Genomic DNA, 22,187 nt, shown 5'->3' on the forward strand with positions numbered 1-22,187 from the left:
CAAACAAACATTTAGGATAGATTTAAAGGACCAGCACAGAACTGAAATAAGGAATGCCTTGTACACTTCAAGAAAGAGCATTGTGTCATTAGACATACTGTATATCCTGTGACCTTTGTACTTTGAATCAGCATAATTCAGTTGTCTTACTGGAAACATTGCCAGTTGTTGTTGTTGTTGTTGTTGTGGTAGCATTTTGACATTTTGCATTGTGGCACACGACAACAAAGCAAACAAAATGTTATTGGTAATATTACACACTGAGGGAAAGTATTTGTAGTGTGACTACTGGTAATGATATTATCTGTTAGAGTAAAAGCAGAATACAAGAGAAGAGTGTTGTGACTTGTAGGAGAATAATACAAGCGTTGACCTACATCTGCCAAGCATTTTGCTATGCAGCACTCAACAACAGGGCAAACAAAAGTGATGCTTTTATTTGCCCTGTTGTACTCTGTGTTTGTACAGTGAGCACTTAAATGTTTGATAATAGTTTTTGATAAAAATAAATTCCCTTTGTTTATAATTTGAATACAGGATGAATTTTACACTATCGCTATATTAACCAAGTAAAGAAATACTTCCTTTCACTGTCTGACACTATCTATTTATTACCTGTTAGAGTAAAACCTGAATATGAGAGGAGTGTGTGTGTGACTTTCCGGAGAATAATAAAAGTCTAGACCTACCTAAGGCAAACAAAAGTGTAAAAAATGGTTACACACTTACAAATGTAAACATGAATTAATAACATGTAATGTCACTAGTGATATTATACTCTGACGTGATGTTTACAGTGAGTATTTCAATTCTTGATAAATGTAGATAACACTAAAATCATTTTATTTATTTATTCGACTACAGGACTTTTACATGTAGTAGATAATTTTACGCCGTTTTTATTTATTGTTTTAGCGTGACCTTATAACAAATAACCCTGTCACCATTCCTGAGAATTGAAACGTTAACGGGAAATGTTCACAAATGTAAATATTAATGTGGAAATGGCAGGAACTAATGTTCTGCCCCGCATTTTGTCAGATTATCCCGCAGCCATGGGGTGGCCAGTGGGGGGATCGGGGATCATGGCCACCCTTGGCCACCACGTAGCTCCGCCACTGCTTGTATATATTTTATACCTAATTCTTCGCTACTGTGACAAATTTCTCATACATGTGAAACTAAACTTGTCCTATGTCTTACGTCTTCCAAGCATTGACAATAAGGCAAACAAAAGTGTAAAAAAACGGATATACACAAATCTCAACATGTAGTAATAATATATAATGTTATTAGTGCTATTATACTCTTAGGGGATGTGTTTGTACAGTGAGCACTTGATTTTTTGATGATAGTGGATAATAGTAAAATACAGGACTTTTGTATGTAGTGGAGAATTTAAATGTTTCCTTTCGCTTTCTGACACCATCTATTAATTATCTGCTGAATACGAGGAGCGTGCCGTGATTTTTAGCAGCATAATAAATACGTGTAGGCCCCACCACCTTCACTTCACTGTGTCCCTCCGTGGGAGGAGTTCGCGATGGCTGGGACCCACCAAACTTTTGCGTGTGCGCGTGTTTTGACGCCACGCCCCTGTGTGCGTTTTTTTTTTTTTTTTTTTACTCGGTGCGTTGATTTCATACCATACTTTGCATTCCGCCTTTTTCTGTGAAACACGACCCTTCTATTTTTTTGTCCCCGAAACACGCACGAACCACGACGCAAATCTCCCACACATACGAAACCGCGAGGAGAGGGGAGCGTGTGCCCGTGAAAGCGGAGCGGGGTGAGCCTTTTGTGAGGTGAGTGTTTTCCCGGAGAGTTTCTTTGTTGTGCTGCAACTTTCACGCTGCAGCTGCTGCTTCGCTCCGTGTGCGCCTGAAGTTTTGGGATATTTCACATATTTCGCATTTTCCCGCTGCGGCTTTGCTGATTCAGAGACTCGTGCGTGTAGCAGGGAGTCCCCGTTGTACGTACCCAGCTATTTATTTGTTGTTTTTTTTGTAACTGAATACTTTTAAACGCTTTCTGACACCGTTTGCAGTTTGTTACGGTATTATTAGCCCGCGAGCTAACCAGCTAGCACGTCGGCTAGTTAGCGGCAGCTTGCTTTGTAGTTTATCCGCAAAAACAAAAAAAACAACAACAACAAAAAAAAGTAACTCGCTTTCTTATTCTTTCAAGTGTTTGTGTGGTGTTTCGACAACTTTTAGACGGGCTACATGGACGTTTTCCCCCTCTTAGTTTGACTTTGCCAACTCACAGTTCGCTAATAGCTCGAGTGTGATTTAAGTTTCCCCCTCAACAAGCTAGCAGATGGGACTCGTTTCTGGTTGTTGTTACATCAACGTGGGAGACTTGTCTCAAGATCCCTCGTTCGTCTCCTGATCGTTTTTATCTAAATGTGAAAGGCGTTTGACCTTTTCGTGTTATTTGACCCAAGTGCTTATAGACACGATCAATCTGTTGTCTACAGAGGTCTGTAGTATCAGCTGAAGTGGCTGTGGAAATCTGGAAATCTCTGGTGATGAAATCAGGCTCGGTTAATCATAATGTCACTGCTGGTGCAGTTGGAGCTGAAGGCAGTCAACTGGATCAGTCGACTGCATGTGTCTTTTCAGTGTTTGCTGAGCTCATAGCTTTATTTAGCTCAATGCTCTACTAGCTCCTCACCACCCTGAACACCTGACCTTTTGGGCACTGGAAGCTATATTCAAACTGGCCAAGCCGCAAATGCCTTTTGTGCATAATGTCCTAACTTTGCACCACTGCTGTTCTTGAAAAAGGACAAAGCTTTGTCTGTAGTGCATAGTCACACGTTTTGGTACACTTTTCTAAACTCACCTATCAGACCTGCACTTAATCCTCCTTCAGTTTATGTTACAACGCAGTAAGGAAAGGTGGCAATTCAACTTTGTGATCATATTGAAGGATTTAGTTTGTTGTGTGATTAAACCGGATGGAATTAAATACACAAGTGTTATTTATCCAAGCCGCTTGACTAAAATAGGATATAAATAATAGAAACACGTGTTGGCGCCCCACAATACAGTTCAGTATTTCTACACAAAGTGCAGCCTGCAAAAATGAAAACTTATTTTAAACAAACGCAGCTCAGTTATAATGGACTTCATTCATTTCCACTAATGTACCTGTTGAACTGGCAAGTGAATTTATGTTTTACTGTAAATAATCTCTATGAATTTGTTAACACTGCCTTTACTTTGTTTTTAAGGGTCTCACATGTACTGAAGATATATATTGAAAAACAATGATTGCCAGAAAAAAAAGCATTGTTTACTAATTTAAATGTTTTAATAGTCTTTAGTCTATAAAAACACATAGCGCACTGATTTTGTACATTTGATTACTGGCAAAATAGGTAACGCCAACACTGCAATATCAGCTATAAAATTCTCAATATTGACTATATTTCCTGTAGGCAATAATATCATATACATATTAAATATATAGGTAATTTATTATCTGTAGCATCATTACTTCTCCTCTGTTTATGTAATGATTAACTAGCCACTGTTTCTATTCCCTGTGGGATCAATAGTGGATTATCTTATTTTACAATGGAAAAACCACAAAGCTTTGCCATTAGTTGTGTGTTTTAGTACCGTACAAACGTGTGACAGTTGCATTAGCTGTGTGTGATCTACTGTATATGTTCTTATAGCTTTTAGCCCCAACACCAGTCCCCTCATTACATCACATGTTTAGTATTTTAACAAAAAAAAATAAAAGTGTGTAAAATAAGTTTTAATTTACCCCTCAGATTTACTCCTAGTATGTAGCATATGTCCGTATGTGTCTGAATCTCCCATGTACACAGTTATCTTGCCTTTGCAGTGCAATACAATCACATTAAGTATCTGTAAACAAAACAAGGAACATTACATCAGGATAGCTCAGATCTAGTCAGGAGGGACTTTTTCCCAGTTGCTGCCCTCTCACACGGTAAAACTTTCAAAACCTTCACAAAACCTCTCTTTGAATATCAAAATGTTCTTTTGGGCTTTGCTCTTTCCTAACCATCCCACCAGGCCTTTCTGGTCACTATGGCAACAGCACAGTCCAGTCAGCAGTGATTGAAACCAGGAAGGCCGCGCACTCAGCGTGCAGAATAAGCCCACCACAGCAGGGGAAGCTCATCTACTACACTGATCCTCTGTGGTTATTCTGTGGCAGGGACCATGTTAGCTACACTCTGGAAAACATTACACCAGGCAGCGTTCATGTTGCATATGTGTGCCTGTGTTTGAAGAGACTTGGAGCATCCTCAACAATAACAAAAGAATGTGTAATTTCCTTATGCGGGCTACACTGGCATGGTTGCAGACAAGGTTTGAGTATTTCCTTTCAAACTAGTTTCCCAGTGGTGATAAAGTCAAGAAATAACCGTCCTACTATCTACCTGTGGCCTTAACAGCCTCTCCTGCTATCAGGGTTTTCATTTACCTCAGCTATTATCCGGATAAATTCACAAGCTCTTGATATTGAGGCATTTCGCGTGTCAGGTCTTTTAGCTCAGAGGCTCAGGGCTATTAATATACACTGTACCCATGGAAGCCGTAAACAACTTTAGATGAATATGATCCCGCTCTTCTCTTGGTGAAGTGTGGAGACATTTGTAGTCCCAAGAAATCTGTCGGCATTTCTGACAGCCTTAAAGTTGATCCTGGTCCTATCAATCCACGCAACGACTGCAGTGCGTCTTAGCAAAGCAAAGTGCACCGTCTGACTCCCTTTTCATTTTCTTGGACTGTCTTTGTGCTTCAGATTAGTTGTTTTCTGAAGCTATGAACTATTTGAAATGTTTGCTTCAAATATGAATGACCAGAACACTTTATAGCTTATTATCTGTTGCTTTGTTTTTTTAGTAGATCTCTTTTTATCCAGCAGCATGTTAGATGTTTGGACCGGTTTTCCGTGTGGACGTTAGTTAGACATGTAGCACCCACCTAGGCCAGACCAGACCCCATAGCGATGACACTACTTGATGGCAGCAGGATGCCGCCTGACACAGGCACACACACCAAAAACATTTTTAAGGACGACTTAAAAAAAAAAAAACATGAACAGGATGTTGTTGACCTGGCCTTCAAACTCACTAGATCCCAAACTGATCAAGTATCTGGGATACACTGGAGCAAGTCTGATCCACAGAGGCCCCTCCCTTCATCCCATAGGACCCTAAGGCCCCCACTAACAACACACCCAGAAGGCCCATGTCCAATCTCTGATGAATCACAAATGTTTTGGAGACACGAGGGAAACCTACACAAAATTAGGAACGTGGTCATAATGTTATGCTTGATCGTGTATGTATTAAGAGATATTAAAAGGTAATTTGTCCAGTTCTGCATTTCAGTGTTGATACAGACCAGAACTCTGCTTTGACACCTTTCTGTGCCCTGCTCTGCTCAGAAAAAGTGTCTGAACTTCTGGTATTACACAATAAAATATTCAGAATAATTTCTAGCAAGAGTTTTAGTTTCAGAACACACCAACTAGACTTTTAGATATGTTCCTCACAAAATTCATAAAATGACAGTCCAATTACAATTACATATAAGTGATTTTTTTTTTTAAAACATGTCTTATGTATGAAAACAAAACACATGTTTTAGTAATCACATTTCAGGCTTTATACTTTTTTTTGCTACTGCTGATGGGTGGTGGTTTATGCCGGTGATTTCCATCTGCTGGAGCGTTGGAGTCAAATTAAATTTCCTCCACCACAAAAACATCTCTGTTTATTATTATCTGTAAACAGACTATACCCTTTAGAGTTTGTATATATTGCTTTATTAGATGATTTAAAGCTTGTGTATGTTTTCAAAGCAGCCAGGAGACAGCTGCATCTATTTTTCTGGACCTTGCTGATTGCGATGCCTTTATGTGTAAATTCATCAGCTGTAAAAACAAATACTTCTCTGTTTGCTCATATTGTGCTCGATTTGGTTAAATGTCTTTTAATGTGAGAGAAACCCCTCCTGAAACCTGGCATTGCCTCCTGCATTGTTTATATTTTCTGGTTTTGCTCTATAATGGAATTTGTACGTAATTGAAAAATAATTGTAACTTGCAGAAGCAGAAAATGTCCATGTGTTGCCGTAATGTCAAATCCAGTCAGTTCTGTCTTTTCTTTCCCTTGTCTCTCCATCTGAATCTGAAAAACTCTGCAGCACCACACCATTACTAGAAATATCTCATCTTGTATCTTCCAGCTGTGTTGTGGCCGGAGCCGTCATCATTGCGTCGGAGTGGAGTTGCCGTAGCAGCCCTGACGGGGCGCAGGAGGAAGGCGATGGAGAGGGTCTGGCCGACGGCGCAGACCGTGCACTGGACGGGGACCCAGAAGGGGTGTGGAGTCCAGACATTGAGCAGAGCTTTCAGGAAGCTTTGGCCATCTACCCTCCTTGCGGCAGGAGGAAGATCATACTGTCGGATGAGGGGAAGATGTATGGTGAGGAACGGCAGCTTTCTGTCCCAGTTATTGTCATCCCACCTTTCTATCTACCTCCCTCCCCTAGTCTCTGAGTTTGACCAACGTTCACTCAGTGTTTTGAAACCCAGACAGCCCTCTGGGCTTAAGTTGACCCCCCGCCAGGGATGAGCATCTGGAATTGTTTTAATGAATTTTACAAGATGTTTTTTTTTTTTTTTTTTTTTTAAACTGCTCAACTGAAACAATACGGCTATTAGCCATAATATTATGACTATTCTTATATTGCGCACCCCCCTTTGAACCTATTGTCTGCCAAGGTGTGGACTCCCATGTGCAGTAAACTGTAATGCACTTTGTGTTCTGACACATCAGAATCAGCCCTTTTCAGCAATTTGAGCTACAGTACTGCTTGTCTGTTTGATCGGGCCACAAGGGCCAGCCTTCCCTCCCCAAGTACATCTATGACCCCGTAGCTGGTTCAGTGCAGGTTGTGAACATCCCACAAAAGCTGCAAGAGCTGTAACGCAGATACATGTTTATATTAGGGATCATTTCAATAGTAAAAACGCTTTAAATGGTTTTTATCAGAGTGCTAAATACTGGCCGCGATGATGAAGAGACTGAAATTATACTAGTGGTGTGATGTATGTGCAGCGCCTTTTGATCTGGGTGCTGCCTAACGATACATACTAATGGCTTTTAGTTTGTCTTTTGACTAATTTAAAACAGTATAATGCTCGTATGGTTAGAGGAACCCTGCCTGCCAGCTGTATAATGAGACAGGATTCGCAGACATAATGTGCAAAGGGCAGAATTAGAAAAGACTGGTATCCAATCTGTGCATTCAGAAACATATTATTACTGATATGGTTTGGTTGATCCTCTGTTTGCACTTTGAAACCAAGCTGGTTATTGATTCTTGCTGCGTAAAAACCTCCTGGCTAGTACACACATCATCTGTTTGTAGCTATTTTTGCAGGAGGCTATTTAACTTTGGGGTCAGAGGGCAGTCGTTGCTAACGGGGCCAAAAGATAGAGCAAGTTGAAATTTCAAGTCAGGTTAAGGTTAATGTAGGAAGAAGCTGCTTGATTGCTGTGTTTCAGCAGAGTGCCTAGAGATTTGTTGTCGTACACGCCAGCATGCAATTTATTCAAAATGTGTTGAGTGCTTCTTATTTTCTTCTAACCTTGTTGAAGGCCTTGCCTCCCACCCAACATTCCTCGAATTTGTTATTTCTTAATTTTTTTTTTTGGCTTAGTGTTGGCATTCCCATCTGCGGCAGCCTGTGTCATGCATTTGTGTATGTGTGAGGGCGTGGAGCAGGGGAAGCGGGATATGTGATCCCATCCGACAGAAAGGGAAAGTTTGTTTCAGCATTGCGGCATTTTCTCCTTTTGTGGAAGTGTGGGCTCCTGACAGGCTCCTGTTTTGACCTCCCACACTCCCCCCCACCAAGTACACAAGGATAGTTCACACATTCAAAAAAACCTGCCCAGACACAGAGTAGATTACACCAAATATCCATAGTTGTTTCCAATTTTGTATCAAGTAGTGGATTATTCATTTCTTTATTTAATTGACAAGATAAAATAAAAGCATGAAAAATGAACAGAAAACAGTACGTTTTATCTTACACTACTCCCACCCCAGACTATATATTAATAACACTCACCAAGAAGTCAAGATTTTGCAAGTGGCAAACATACATAGAATTTTTAAAATGATTTTATATATACATATATATAAACGTTTTCATCCAGTATGTGCCCTTTTTTAGTGTCACTTCTATTTTTTTCTAACTTGAGCTGTGTACATCTTGGAAATGTAAACCCTAAACTGCAGACTGCTGCAGTGTTTTTAAAGATTAGTCAATGGAGTTACAACTAAGCAGGGCTCATTTCACTTTGCTGCACGTTCACGAATGTGAAAACCTTGCAAAGGCAGCGTTTGAGCAACAGAAGAGTTTTAAAATAATCCCCGGCTATGCTTATATCTAAATGTGGGATTTGCCTCAGTGTGTTAGAGCTGTTCTGAACACCCTGCTTAAGTAGGCTTGTTGTAATTGATCTCTTGCGTCCAGCCTGTCTTTGCGCCCAGTCATATATTACCACCATGGTGTCACCGTGGATTATTGTGTCATGTGCACGTTCCCAAATTGGGATGATCAGCAGACTGATCACTTGCCACACATAATACAAGGACAAGTTGTTGTAAAGATGGTATTTGGTATCATGTTAGTGTTAGGTTCTGATGTGCATCAAGAGTTGATATTTTAACGCTTGCTGTTTTCGACTTTTTTATAGTTTAGTTTTCATCGTGTTGGATTCATGACATATTATGTGTAAGGGGAGATGCATGTGGGGCGTGCGCCATCATCATTACACAATACAGATTTAAAACATGTTCAGCAGCCTTAAAAATAACTCTGGAGTTGATGCCACAGCAACAAACTATTTTGACAGATTGCAGCAGATGGTGGAGCTTTTGTGTTCACTTCTTTTAAGTCACACGTTGGAAAGCCTGGCTGGGACAGACAGTGATATATACTACATTTTATGAATGAGGAGAGAAGTAATAAAGTTAATCAGACATCACCAGTACCTACAATTATTATTACATTTGTCTCATTCATAGCAATTTGCTATTAAAACAATTTCTTTCAAAAGTTAGTATTTATGGAATATTGTTTAATTTTAGCATAGTTCTTTCAGTCTGAAATAATAACCTAAGTATAAGGTCCAACCAGTGTAGACTTGACTATGTTTCTGATGTGTTTGCAGTCCATAGCTTTAGCTCAACAGAAGTTGAGGTAACATCCTAACACAGACATGTACTGAATAACTAATACTGCTCCTTCTATATGCTGGTGTTTCAACAAAATGCATCCACCTCTACGTCTCCTTTGACGTGGTTTCATTGAGTTTGAAGCCAACTCGTGTCTTTAAATGTTCAGTAAACATTAAATGAGTAAAACCTACAATTATCCACAAGGTTGGGCAAGTTCAGAGTTGTAATTTGTTATAGTCTGCCCCCTCCTGCCTCCAACAATCACCGATTAAATCTAGAAGGCTATTAAATGTAGCACATTTCTCTTTCTGGTAGTAGGATTTCTGCTTTTCTGGCCAATAGGAAATTGATCAAACGAGACCATTTTCAGCCACCCATCGACCTGTAAACCGGTGTGCTGGGGTAAGGGGCAGAAATAAAGGAGAAAACATTGTAAAGCATGACTTTAAATAATGTTAAATAAGCATTATTCATTCTTTTTAAAGACCCACCATCTTGTAATACCATGTTTCTTAAATCGTAACTTGTCTCCTTACATTTTTAGTGTATGTAAGTTGTCTTTTATGTAAAGTAAAGGGTTAACTGACTTGACTGCCAAAGAAAAAAACACTTGGCCTTATGTGGAGGCTTCAGGAAAGTGCATGTGTCCTGTTTTGGGAATTGGAGCAGACTGCCGTGTCTGAGTCAGCCTCTTCTGTTGATTTTGGGGAATTCTGTATTCTGGTAACTTAGCAGAGCTGATGTGACTCATCTGAAATCTCTACGCCGTCACACCGCTTCCCAGAAAGAAGGATGGTGATGTGGTTGATGTTAGAGCATGCATCTATACAGTATGTGATAAATGATTAAGTCTGGTAACCTTTAACCCTGACGGCGAGCAGCAGAGTGAACAGAGACTTACTCACCAGTTAGGATCAGGGGAAAAGATCGTCAGGTGTGGGTTGAGGCCGGGGAGGCAGAGAAACAGCTGACCGTGCAGTCTGTGGTGACCACATTTTAGAAGTCTGTTAACGATATTATGACCTCCGTTTTCCATTGATTCCTACCAATTTGTCCGTTTTGGAGCTTTGCCAGCAAGCAAAGCCAAATCACACTCAGAATGAACTGAGACTCTTTTTACAGGAACTACATTAAAGCCCCATGACATTTCTTCTAATGAAGAGATTACAATTTTACTGCCTTTAAGTTTCAGATTAATTTCAACAAACAAATGAGATTGGTTGTAAGTAGTCCAATTAAGACCACGCCGTGTCTTTTATGAACCTGCCATTGACAAAAAGGAAGGCATGTCCATTCGACATTTAATTAGTGACTCTGTATGCATGTCAATGAGCAGCATCACTATTATATTACCTCTAAAATGTCATTATCCGGATTCGTTTCAGTCGTTTTCGGTTTGTTACAGTGAAATCCTTTTAGCTCTTTTCACCAACAAATTGCTCCACCGAACACTCATCCTGTCCATTTTTAGAACATCATAAAAATTATAGAACTTCACATGCCTCAAGACGTCTGCCAGAAGAAGGGGCCTGAAAGGGGACTATTTGCTGCCAGCTTAGGCTACAGTAATAATGTCAATACTGAGCATAGGCTTTTACAAAGAGGTAATTATGTATGTGGTTAAATATGTCCTTTAGAAAAATGTTGAACTTCAGTCTATTCAGAGTGTGTAGCGTACACCAATCAGCCACAACACAAAAACTATGGACATGGGCCTTCTGAGGGTGTCGTGTGGTGTCTAGTAACAGGATGTTGTTGGTGGGGGCCTTTGGGTCTTATGGGTTGAGAGGAGGGGCCTCTGTGGATCAGACATGTTCTAGTGTATTACACAGACACTTGATGTATTTGGGATCAACACCTTGTGTTGTTCTTCATGTTTTTAAACTGTTCCTAAACCACTTTTGTGTGCGTGTGTGTCAGGCTGCATCCTGTTGGGGATGGCTGCTGCCGTCACAAGGAGTGTCATTGCTATGGGGTGGGGGTGCATGTGTGAATCACATCCACATGGATACCAGATCTGAAAGTTTCCTGTACACGTGTTGCACGTGTCAGAATTGACCATAAAGTTGACTTTTGACTTTTTGATATTTGATATATGTGAATCAAAACAAACTTAAAAATAAAATCACTTTTCCTCATACCTACCCCGTCATGTCATGCTTACTGATGTTTAAACACACGTTTTAGTTTTATGTATATGTGTGTGTTTAAGTGCTCCTTCTAATTGTATGTTTTACTTTCTCAATGCTAGGTCGGAATGAGCTGATAGCTCGTTATATCAAGCTACGAACGGGGAAGACACGCACACGAAAACAGGTACACATGGACATTTCTGAATACTACAGTTGTGACATCTGTTTTATGTTGTGCCACTTGCTGTTTATTTTGTGTGTGTGTGCGTGTGTGTGCTTTCTAATATGTCCTTAATTTGTTTACCTTGTTATAAAGGGTATGCATTGACGTCACTGCCGCCACTTGCCACGCCACCTGAGTGGCAAAAACATGATGAAATGTATCAGTAAATACAGTGAGACCAGGAAAAATGTGGAATTTCAGATCAAATTAAGGACAATTGGAATCGATAATGATCCGAACTAACTAGTATGTGTTTGGAAAAGTGATTAAGCTTCAGTTTCAGTTAGTTAAAGTTAGTTTTAGGTCATTTCAGTTAAGATAAATGCTAAGCTACATAAAAGATGCTAACACTAAGAGCTTTACTGAGAAGTAACGTTACAATACAATACTGTAGCATTAAAAGGAGTGACCACAAATATTCTGTTTTTTGATTCATTCTTATTTATCATTGGAACTGAAATAGTTACTGTCACCAGTAACTACACCAAAACAACAACATCGACAAACTTATCTGACAGCCCTTCAGACCGTAACTTAAAAAGTAACTTAAGGTATGACTTCATCAAAATTACAGCATAATTTAATATTACCTAAATGTGAACCACAGGTGTCGGTGCCTGGATTCCAGTTGTTTCGATCCATTTACTTCTCTTTTATTTGGTAGGTTTAAATTTGTAAAAATATATCTGTGACTGTTTTTCAAATCTGTTGGTACAGCCAGTTGCACAACAGCTCTTCACCTTTTTTTTTTTTTAATTAATTTTAGACGCTATCAAAGCCTATGATTCAAACTATTGCTGCTAATCTCCATGATCAGCTGTCACTTTTTGCCACTCAGTGGCCGTAACCATGGAGACTTTGCTTGCGGTGACGTCACGTGCATACCCTCTATAGTGCTTATTCATTAAACATGACTGTTAAGAGCTGTGAAAAATCATCCTGTGAATGTGTGTGTTCTCATCGGGGTGACCCTTGCCCCATAGGTGTCTAGTCACATTCAGGTTTTGGCACGTAAGAGGGTACGAGAATACCAGGCAAGCATCAAGGTGGGTGCCCGCTGAATCAACTCTCCCTTCCCTCCGTAGTCACATCCCCTTCTTCTTTTCTTTTCCCTTTCCTTTCCCTCCCGTCCCTTTTCCTTCGTACTGTCTTTCTTCAGGTCTCTAGTCACCTGCAAGTCTTGGCCAAGAGAAAGTCTCGCGAAATTCAGTCTAAACTGAAGGTACACACGCTCACTGACTTTGCAACGCTAGCTGCTTCGCGCTGCTTGTAGCTAAAATCTAACTTACCCAATTATATCAGAGTAGTCAGAACGGATTACTTCTCTCTAATGTACCTTCCCAAAAAGCAATCTTGCGTCAGAGCTACAGGCCCCAGAACTACTGGCCAAATTAGGCTAGTCTGAGTTTTTGGCTTTTGTTAAAAAACTGCATGGAGCAAATGAAAGAAAGGCTCATTCTTTGTTGTTGTTATTATTAACCGCGGACTAATTTGTATGATAGTGCATGAAAACTATATTAAGCTTCGAGGTGATGGAATGACATCAGCATCTGGGCCACGAGTTGCGGTTTAAATCCAGCTTAGAAGGAGTTAGTTGCATGTTTGTAAAGCTGTCATCGTGGCACAGAGATCACATCCATTAATGGCTCTGGGAAAGTGGCCTAAACAGATGGAGGCTTTTTAAATATTTTAGCTTTTTTCCCCCTCTGTCGTGCTTTACAGATCTCCTAAGTGCCCTCTCTCCGTATCAGTTGCATTGCTCAATATGAAGTGTTTGGAGTGCGTGTATCATAATTTGTGGGGAAGAGGTTTTGTTACAATGCATGGCAGATATGTTGGTCCCTTCTCATGGTTCAAGTGGTTTGTGGCCTTGGACGGATAATTGCATGCGATTCAGTAGCTGGCTTGGTTGGCCCATACGTTTGGCTATAATAATGTACACGAATGTCTGCAGTCACACAGACATGCAAGGAGTTTTTAATGTGCGAAGAATTTCAGTTCTTTCCTTTGATTTCTGACTTCCACATTCCCGTTCTTGAACATTTCCTTCAGTTCTTTATATCCTTTTCTTGTGGTTTGACTGTGCCTTGTAATAAAGACTCGCTGTGACTGTGACATCACTTTGAACCACTTGTTGCTGTCTAATGTACATTTGGGGAGTGCAATGATTTTAAGATTTTCATGTCCGTACATTTCCTAATGTGGCCATCAGATGGCTCAGATTAGAATGACATAGCGTCTCCTGTCTGTGTTTTGATCTTATAAGATTTGAGGTGGAATATTTAGGCCTCTTGTCTTTTTTCTGTCTTTACTCCGTAGCCCATAATTACAAAGTGAAACACGTTTTTAGAAATGTTTGCAAATTTCCTGACAAAACCCAAACTGAAATATCTCATCACAAAAGTGTTCGGACACTTAATTAAGTCCTTCCTATGAGCTCCCTCAAGAGCAGTTACAGCTTTCTGTTTCCTGTGGTAACGCTCTCCGGCTTTAGGGTCGTTTTTCTCATTTTTGCGGCAAATCCTGTTCGTCAGATTTGGTGCGAAGCATCTGTAAATTGCCATCTTCATGTCTTTTTACACAGATCTCCATATCCAAGTACAAACTCGCTCTGTTCCACGACCAAGTCATTTTTCTGCTGAGGAAAGCTGCTCCCCATCATTCTTCACTTCATTTGTGATATTATATCCAAAATTTATTGGCAATAATGTTTTGACTTCTCCCTGCAAAATTAGCCTTTTTCTCATCAGACCAGAGAATCTTTTTCTTCATGCTCTGCTCACGAGCCATTTAAATGTTGAAGAGCTGAGTGTAGCTGCTCTCCTGTAAAACCGTGACCGATGAGATGATCCTCCTTCCTGCCAGATCGTCTCATCTCTGCAGAGGGAACTCCTGAACTGCTGTTAGAGTGACTGTTGTATTCTTGGTCAGCCAACTCCAGGAGGAAGAGGCTCAAACTTTTTTCCATTTCACAATTGAATCATGGTCCGGGAACACGCGTATTCTTATAAATGACTTTATTTCCTCGCCCTAATCTGTGCCTCACCACAGTTTTATTATTGAGGTTTGGAGTCCATGGTTACGCTCTCATCCATTCGCATTTAGTGTGAATTGTGGGACCTTAAATAGACAGTTGGGTGCTTTTCTAATATACAGTGAATTAAGTTTACCAGTAGTGGAATCTGGACAGGATTTATTAAACCAATCCAGGTGCATCTGGCCTCAGTTGACGAGGATCTGAATACATTTGCGAGTGAGAGATTTTAGTTTTTGATCTTAAACACATTTGCAAAGATTTCTAAAACCATGTTATGAGGCAGATTGATGACTGAAGCGAGAATGTTATTTATTCAATTTACAATCCAATGAAGTGTCCACAAAATAAAGGGGTATTAATATATTTTTTCCCTTTTTCCGTGATTCTGTGAGCTGATTTTATTTTCAATGTACTGAAGTTAATTAATAACGTGTCTTTTTTGCCATAGGCCATGAACTTGGTAAGTTTTGGTCTAACAACTACAGGCTTTTTACTGCTTCAGGCTTTGTGCTGTGTGGTTGGGATCACATTACTGCTAGTCCACACTGCAGTTTTACTGCCAGACTCCAGAGTCCTGCTCATTGCTCTTTTGTTTTTAGCGGCTTTAGTTGAATACTGGTGATGGTTAGCTCTTCTGCCTTTATGTGCCTCCTGCTTTGGCTTCCCATGTATCTGCTTTGCTTTCTGTCTTGTCTTCCCGTATAGTTAATGCATCATGCTGAAGTACAGTATAGTATGTTGGCTGGCTTGCTGTCTAAACTGGCCGTTGAAGTTGGCTGACCTCTGAATGATAACTGCATTCTTGCTGGAAACTGTAAGACAGAACGTCGTCATTGTGCATTACCTTTTCGTTCTGATTCAGGACCAGGTATCCAAAGACAAGGCGCTGCAGACAGTAGCCAACCTCTCATCAGCGCAGATCGTGTCTGCGACTGTCATGAAACCCCAGACTCCGTTCCCTCCACCAGTCAGAGTGAGGCAACAACTCAGACACACAGGCATCTGTTCTTTTCTACACTCTGGGTAAACATCTAATCCGTCCTCTGTCCCTTCTTTCCTCTACTTTAGTTTTGGCCCGGCCCTATGCCAGGACAGCCTGGACATTCTCAGGAGTAAGTGTCACTGGCAGATTACTTGATTTGTTTATTTAAAATTCAACAAAGTTTCTTACTTAAGCTGGTACAGTTACTAATTTGTGGATTCAATTTTTTTTATTTATTTTTTTTAAAACAGCATCAAGCCTTTTGCACAGCCACCATACACTACACTACCAGCGCCTGTCCCTGCACCCATCAGTAAGTACAAACACAAAATCATTGATATAACCATTTAGTGTGATTATTGCCATGGTAATTGTGTTTTCCTCGTTTAAATGCTTGACAGGTTATGAGGCCTTGCCTCCCCCTCGCCCTGCAGCTATAGCAGCTCCTGTATGGCAGGACAGAACCATTGCTTCATCAAAACTACGGCTACTGGAGTACTCTGCTTTTATGGAGACCCAGAAAGACAGAGAGACGGTACAGACACCCAGGCCTCCTTTAACATTTATTATACGGTCTGACTCTTTTTTTTCCCTCCCCATTGTTTACTGTTCTTCCTTCCTTCCTGCAGCATAAACACCTTTTTGTACACATTGGACCTTCAAACCCGGGCTACAGCGACCCGGTATTGGAGTCCATAGACGTGAGACAAATTTACGACAAGTTTTCCGAGAAGAAAGGGGGTCTGAAGGAGCTGTACGAAAAAGGGCCTCACAATGCGTTCTTTCTCGTCAAGTTTTGGGTTAGTACACAGAGCCGACAATCAATCTGAGAAAAACCTGTAAAACCAATGAATTTGATAATCACAAGAAGGTTCAGTGAGGTTCATTTTAGTTGTGGCATTAAACTGTAGTAATGACAAAGGTATGGATGTGCTATTCATAGCGTAGCTCCTTTTTGGAGACTGATTTAATAACCTGCCGCACCACATGGGGGCAGTAAAGCCAGTGGAGAGCTGAAGCATTCAGAGAAGGAAGAGATGCACTTGTAGTTCTTTTGATTTCTTTCTATTTGTGTGTGTGTAATGTTGATGCACACCATCACCAGCAAAACTGTACAGGTTTTCATGAAGAGCCAAGACTGTAACAATGACCCAGTTATGTGTAAAAAATAATAACATATAATTAACATTTTTGTCTTTGGTGTTTTGGTTGTTTCAGGCGGACCTGAGCAGCGACATTGAGGAGGGCTCTGGTGTGTTCTACGGTGTGAGCAGCCAGTACAGTGGACCAGAAAACATCACTATCAGTGTTTCAACAAAGGTCTGCTCTTTTGGCAAACAGGTGGTGGAGAAAGTCGAGGTGAGAAAATCCTCATTTTATTTTAATACATATAAAATTCCTCATATCAGCACACATCAACATGTGTTTTAATGACACTGTGTGTGTGTGTGTGTGTGTGTTCCTCCCATCCAGACAGAATATGCACATTTGGAAGGAGGAAAGTACATGTTCCGCATCCATCGCTCACCCATGTGTGAATATATGATCAACTTCATCCACAAACTCAAACATCTGCCTGAGAAATACATGATGAACAGTGTACTGGAGAACTTCACCATTCTACAGGTGTGTGTGTGTGTGTGTGTGTGTGTTGGCTTAATATTACTGCTGTTGCAAAATAGGAGGGTTTGATAAAGTGCAATGTTCGTGTAAGCGTTTAATAAGGAAAGATAAGGAGGTTCAAAATATAATGATGTAAAAAGAATTACGATTTGTTCTAGTCATAGCTAGAATAACAGTTTTAGCCCAGATTTTTTTATTTTATTTATTTATTTTCCTTTATTTGATGATATTAGTCCAATTGAGAGGGAGACCCAGCCAAGGTAGCAGCAACACAGGTACAGAAACATGGACTCAAACAACAAATAAAGTGGTTACGTAAAACATACTACATACTACTACACCCCTGGACATCGGGGATGAGGTGGAGGACAAAGACAGCAGATGGTCTGAAAGGCAGAATAACAGAATTACAAGCATAGAACAGGGTCTTGGGGGGTTGGTTGGTTCAGAGAACGCAGGCAAATGGGTCATTGGGTGTGAGTAGCAATGATGAAAGCAAAAGGGAACTGATGTTTTTTTTTTTTTTTTCACGTTTACATGCACGTGAAAAAGACGACTTATTGCCTTAATCCGACTTTAACTGGACAACTTAAGTGCATGTAAGCACATTACACCAACTAATACTGGAGTTCTCCTTATCCGATTATTATTTTATATTATTATTTTATGAAGCTTCTGCAAAACTGCAGAAAATAGGGGTTAGAAAATAATACTTTCTTAAACACATGACGTGCATTTTTTTAAAACTATTTTCATGCCAATTTCTTGAGGTAATATGTTTGCTGCCCTTCTCCCAAATTATTATTTTTTTTAAAACAAATACAGATGTTGAAAGGCTTCTCTCCTGTATTAACAACCCCGTCCTCCTTTTTCGTCTTTCGCTAGGTGGTGTCCAACAGAGAAACTCAGGAGACTCTGCTGTGCATCGCCTTTGTGTTTGAAGTGTCCACCAGCGAACACGGAGCTCAGTACCACGTTTATCGACTAGTTAACGACTAGCAGCGCGCTGCGTGCATGCAGAGACTCTTCACAGACTTTTTTTTTTTTTTTTGATACATACAGCATAAACACTATTTCCAGCTCGACACACAGAACCCTCACTCCTCTGCTCTAAACACACACAACGTTGTTTATTTTAATTTTTTTTTTTTTTTCAGACCAACCGTCACACTATAGTCATACCTGTTGCTTATTTAAATGTGTATTGTCTTTCTATAGCTGCAAGTATGCACACACTCTTAACAACGTGACTTAAAACACTACAAAGGAGTCAGGCACAGAAACAGTCATTATAGACTTTCTTTTCTTTTAGCAGTAAAAATCACTCATCACATATAAATCAAGCTTAATGTGCGATAACTTTTCATGATATACAATGAGAATATTGCTGTGAGGAACTAATGGTATTAATCTCCCCCCGGTAGAGTTCATATGTTGAACCACATGATCATCTGATGAGGGGAGTCAATGGGGGTGTCAATTTGCCACAATGGCAAAACACTGAAAAGAAGACTGAAAGAAGTTTGGACACACATCCAAGTAACGGTTAAAGCTAGTAGCTGTTAAAAAAAAAAAAAAACCTAATCGTTTTTTTTCCATATATGTGAAAGAAAGCTGGCAACACTAACCAGTATCAAGTCTGTTCAGATCTCATGTTTGACTTTGTATAAATATGATGATGAATTAGCTTCCACTATAAAGGCTAAACATGTCCTAATGCATATGTAATTAGTCTGAAAATGCAATACAAAGACCGAAATAAGGCAGAGCATTTCTACATTTATATTAGCTGCGAGTATCACAGCTAGCATTTGTACTTCTCTTTACACTTTGTCAATGACGCTCACTGGCTAACTTCATTTACTTCATGAATGCCCAAGCCTTTAGCTGTGAAACTAGTTATGTAAGAATAGCATAACAGGTTATGCTGTAGTCATTGTTAACATCCACAAGCATTTCTCCCCCCATTTAAAAAAAACAAAACGCACACATAGACGAAAAAACAAACAAATCTTAATCCTTACTTATTTAATTCCCCTCTAGAGTAGACAGCATGGAGAGATATCCAGTCAGCTTTGATTATCTTGGCAGTGAGTATCTGTCAAAATCAATCAAACAAAGGTTCATCTTAACACTAGTGACCGGGCAGGCTCTTCCAGTTGCCAGCTTATCTTTCTCAGTCTTTCACGCCGTTATCCGTTTAAACGTGAGCTGGTGAAACGCACACATGATTGACGGACGCTTCACTGCGTCGTCGGAGGCCGGCTCGGCTTTGATTTGTAGCCCGCGGTGCAGCAACAAGCGGCGGGCGTCGGTTTGCATATTTTGTATCGCTTCTTATCGTCTTTTTCTCGCCCGTAGGCTGAAAGACTCACGGTTGTTTTTTTTTCGCGTTCGCTCCGATATATCCTTAAATGTCGTTTTGCATTCACTCGAGCTTCGAGCGTCCTAAGCCTTCCTTTCTTTTAGGGAAACCGCTATGTTGTCATTTCCGGGGAGTTTCGAGCGTATGCGTTTCCGTCACAGGTGTGACTGATGTGAGACGAGTTTGAATATAGTTTGACAAACGAATCATTTAATCAGTGTTAGTGTAACCTGCCACAATGACTTATTTCTTCTTCAGTCTGTAGTATCTCTGGCAGATACAGTTGGACTGAGCCTAGAATGTTTTATCCTCTGTTACTGCTTAGTGTGAAATCATGGCCGTCGATCAGTTAAAACACACACACACACACACACACACACACACGTGGATTACAGGGCAGAAAGTGTGAGCGCGCCTCATGTCAGAAAAATAATGCACTACATCTAAAGACGTACAGGTCGTATTTATATTCGAAACGGTGTCGGAGTGCGGGGAGGCATCGATGTACAAGTATTTGCTGTTTCTGGTAGTTAACGGGGAAAATCTCAAGCAGGTGTTTTAAAAAAAAACAAACAGAGTAGATCGCAAACCGTTCCTATTTTAAATGAGAGGACAATCTTTACTGTTCCTCAACACAATACTTTACTTTTTTACTTTTGACTGTGTGGGCTTGCTGCAGTATTTCTACCTGCATGCGAGCTGGGATAAGAATGTGCTTTGATTCATGAAGCCTTAAGCTGAGGAGCACTGATGTATAGGATGTGTACACTACACTTGTAATGGTACTGTTTATAAGCCAAAACAAGGTTAAATAGACTCGTTTTTGTAAAGATCTTTTTTTGTATTTCACCAGCACAGCAACAAGTGTTACTCTAAACATCATACATGGTGGGTGTTTTGGTTGTATCTTTTTTTTATTATTATTATTATTATTATTATTATTTTTATGAACGGTACAGACCTGATTAAAGTCACCCACAGTGCACTGGGGTCGATTTTTGCCTGATAACACTAACAAGCTATCCAGCTGACACTTTTTTTTTTCCTTTTGCTGTACGTAATGTTTTGGATTACTGGTACACATGGCTACCAGCGTTTTAATAGTAACTCATACTTGACTCTTGTCACCCCCTCTCTTATCTGTAGCCACACGGAGGGCAATGATTTGTCTTTCTATTATGACAATAAGAGCTGTCTGGCTCCGTTTTAAATATGATCGTCCTTTAACCTTCACTGTGTGGACGGCCAGAAGTGTTTATTTTTTTGTTTGTTTGTTGTTGTGTTTTTTTGGATCGTGTCTTTACTGTCTGTGTGTTTAGTTTGGCTGTGCCTCATCACTCCTTTGGTCAAGTCTGCTCAGCGAATTAAATCTGTGCCTTTTACTCTGTACCAATAAAATCACATGGTGGTGACATTTACACAACCGCTTGAGAGAGGAAATCGTTTTTAATAAATTCTAAAACAACAATTTGTAAACATCTTGTACCTAAATGATGTAGCTAAGTGCACTGTTTTTTTGTTCACCAGTCAGTTTGATGTATTTTGCTTCCAAACATGGTTATTTTTTTCTGACTAGTGAAAAGAAAACATCCAAAATACAAATTTATTTTCTATTTTAATGCAGTTTGTGTATTAGAAATTAATTTACAACACATTTATATATTTAAACATAACATTTCTTGAAACCATTGTCTTTTAAGACAGTGTCTCATATATATTGGATAACATTTTAACCATAAGATGTGTTTTCTAATAAAATTTTCTAATCCTCTTTAAAGGTCATTTTCTAAAAATTACTTTGTTCTTATAATCACAGCCAGATTTTTTTTTTTTTTTTTTTTTTATACTTGCATGCACCAAAACCTCCACTGTTACACAAGGTTTGTTTTACTTCCTATATCATTTGTTGCATAATTATTTAAAATATTTAATTACTAAAATACTTTTTTTTCTGGCTAACACTATTCTATATACATTTCCCAAATCCCCTCGCAGTCAGCAAAATAACAAATAATACTCTAGCTAGACAAAATGTTGACCCTGTACACCTGTACTGGTTCCACTTGTATTTCATATTATATTTCAAATGTGGTCCCAGTTAGGACTGAATATCCAACTTCAGGACTGCACGAGTACCAAGCAGAATACTACTTCCCATTAAACACATATTTTTAGTATTTAGTGAGATGATCAGTTCCTGTAAATGCCCAATAAGATTCTCAGTCATCAAAATGTTTCTGTACAGAGAATTATAAACTTCCCCCAAACAGCGTCCATCCATTGGTCTGAGAATTCATTTCCATTGACTTTTTGACATTTTCCTTTTAGCACAAGCTCAAGTGTACAGGAAAAAATGAATAAAGCCCAAATTCCATTTAGCTGCATCATTTTTTTTTTTTTTAAAGAAAAAGACTTATTATAGTTCTAAGACATTTGCCCAGTTTCAGAATAAATGTGGAGGAAATAACTTTCCTCAGATCAGTTACTAACTTTTTGTTTACCTTCTGCCCCTGAGATTGCAGTTATTATTTGTCCCACTAGATGGTGCTGTCACCTTTTTCCTTCACTGCCCCT

At 39.7% G+C, this 22,187-nt stretch overlaps 1 protein-coding gene across 1 annotated transcript; it reads left to right on the forward strand.

Moving 5' to 3' along the window:
• Window positions 1–1,638: 1,638 nt before the first annotated feature.
• Window positions 1,639–21,036, forward strand: tead3a (TEA domain family member 3 a; the record flags this gene model as incomplete). Its single annotated transcript, XM_047591310.1, has 13 exons — window positions 1,639–1,805; window positions 6,243–6,481; window positions 11,503–11,567; window positions 12,590–12,652; window positions 15,092–15,103; window positions 15,506–15,616; window positions 15,712–15,755; window positions 15,877–15,938; window positions 16,027–16,160; window positions 16,255–16,425; window positions 16,844–16,984; window positions 17,099–17,251; window positions 18,134–21,036. Coding segments are annotated over 13 exons (1,476 nt in total), but the record flags the coding sequence as incomplete, so codon positions are not given.
• Window positions 21,037–22,187: the final 1,151 nt, after the last annotated feature.

Source organism: Mugil cephalus, chromosome 1, assembly GCF_022458985.1.
Source record: "Mugil cephalus isolate CIBA_MC_2020 chromosome 1, CIBA_Mcephalus_1.1, whole genome shotgun sequence".
NCBI lineage: Eukaryota > Metazoa > Chordata > Actinopteri > Mugiliformes > Mugilidae > Mugil > Mugil cephalus.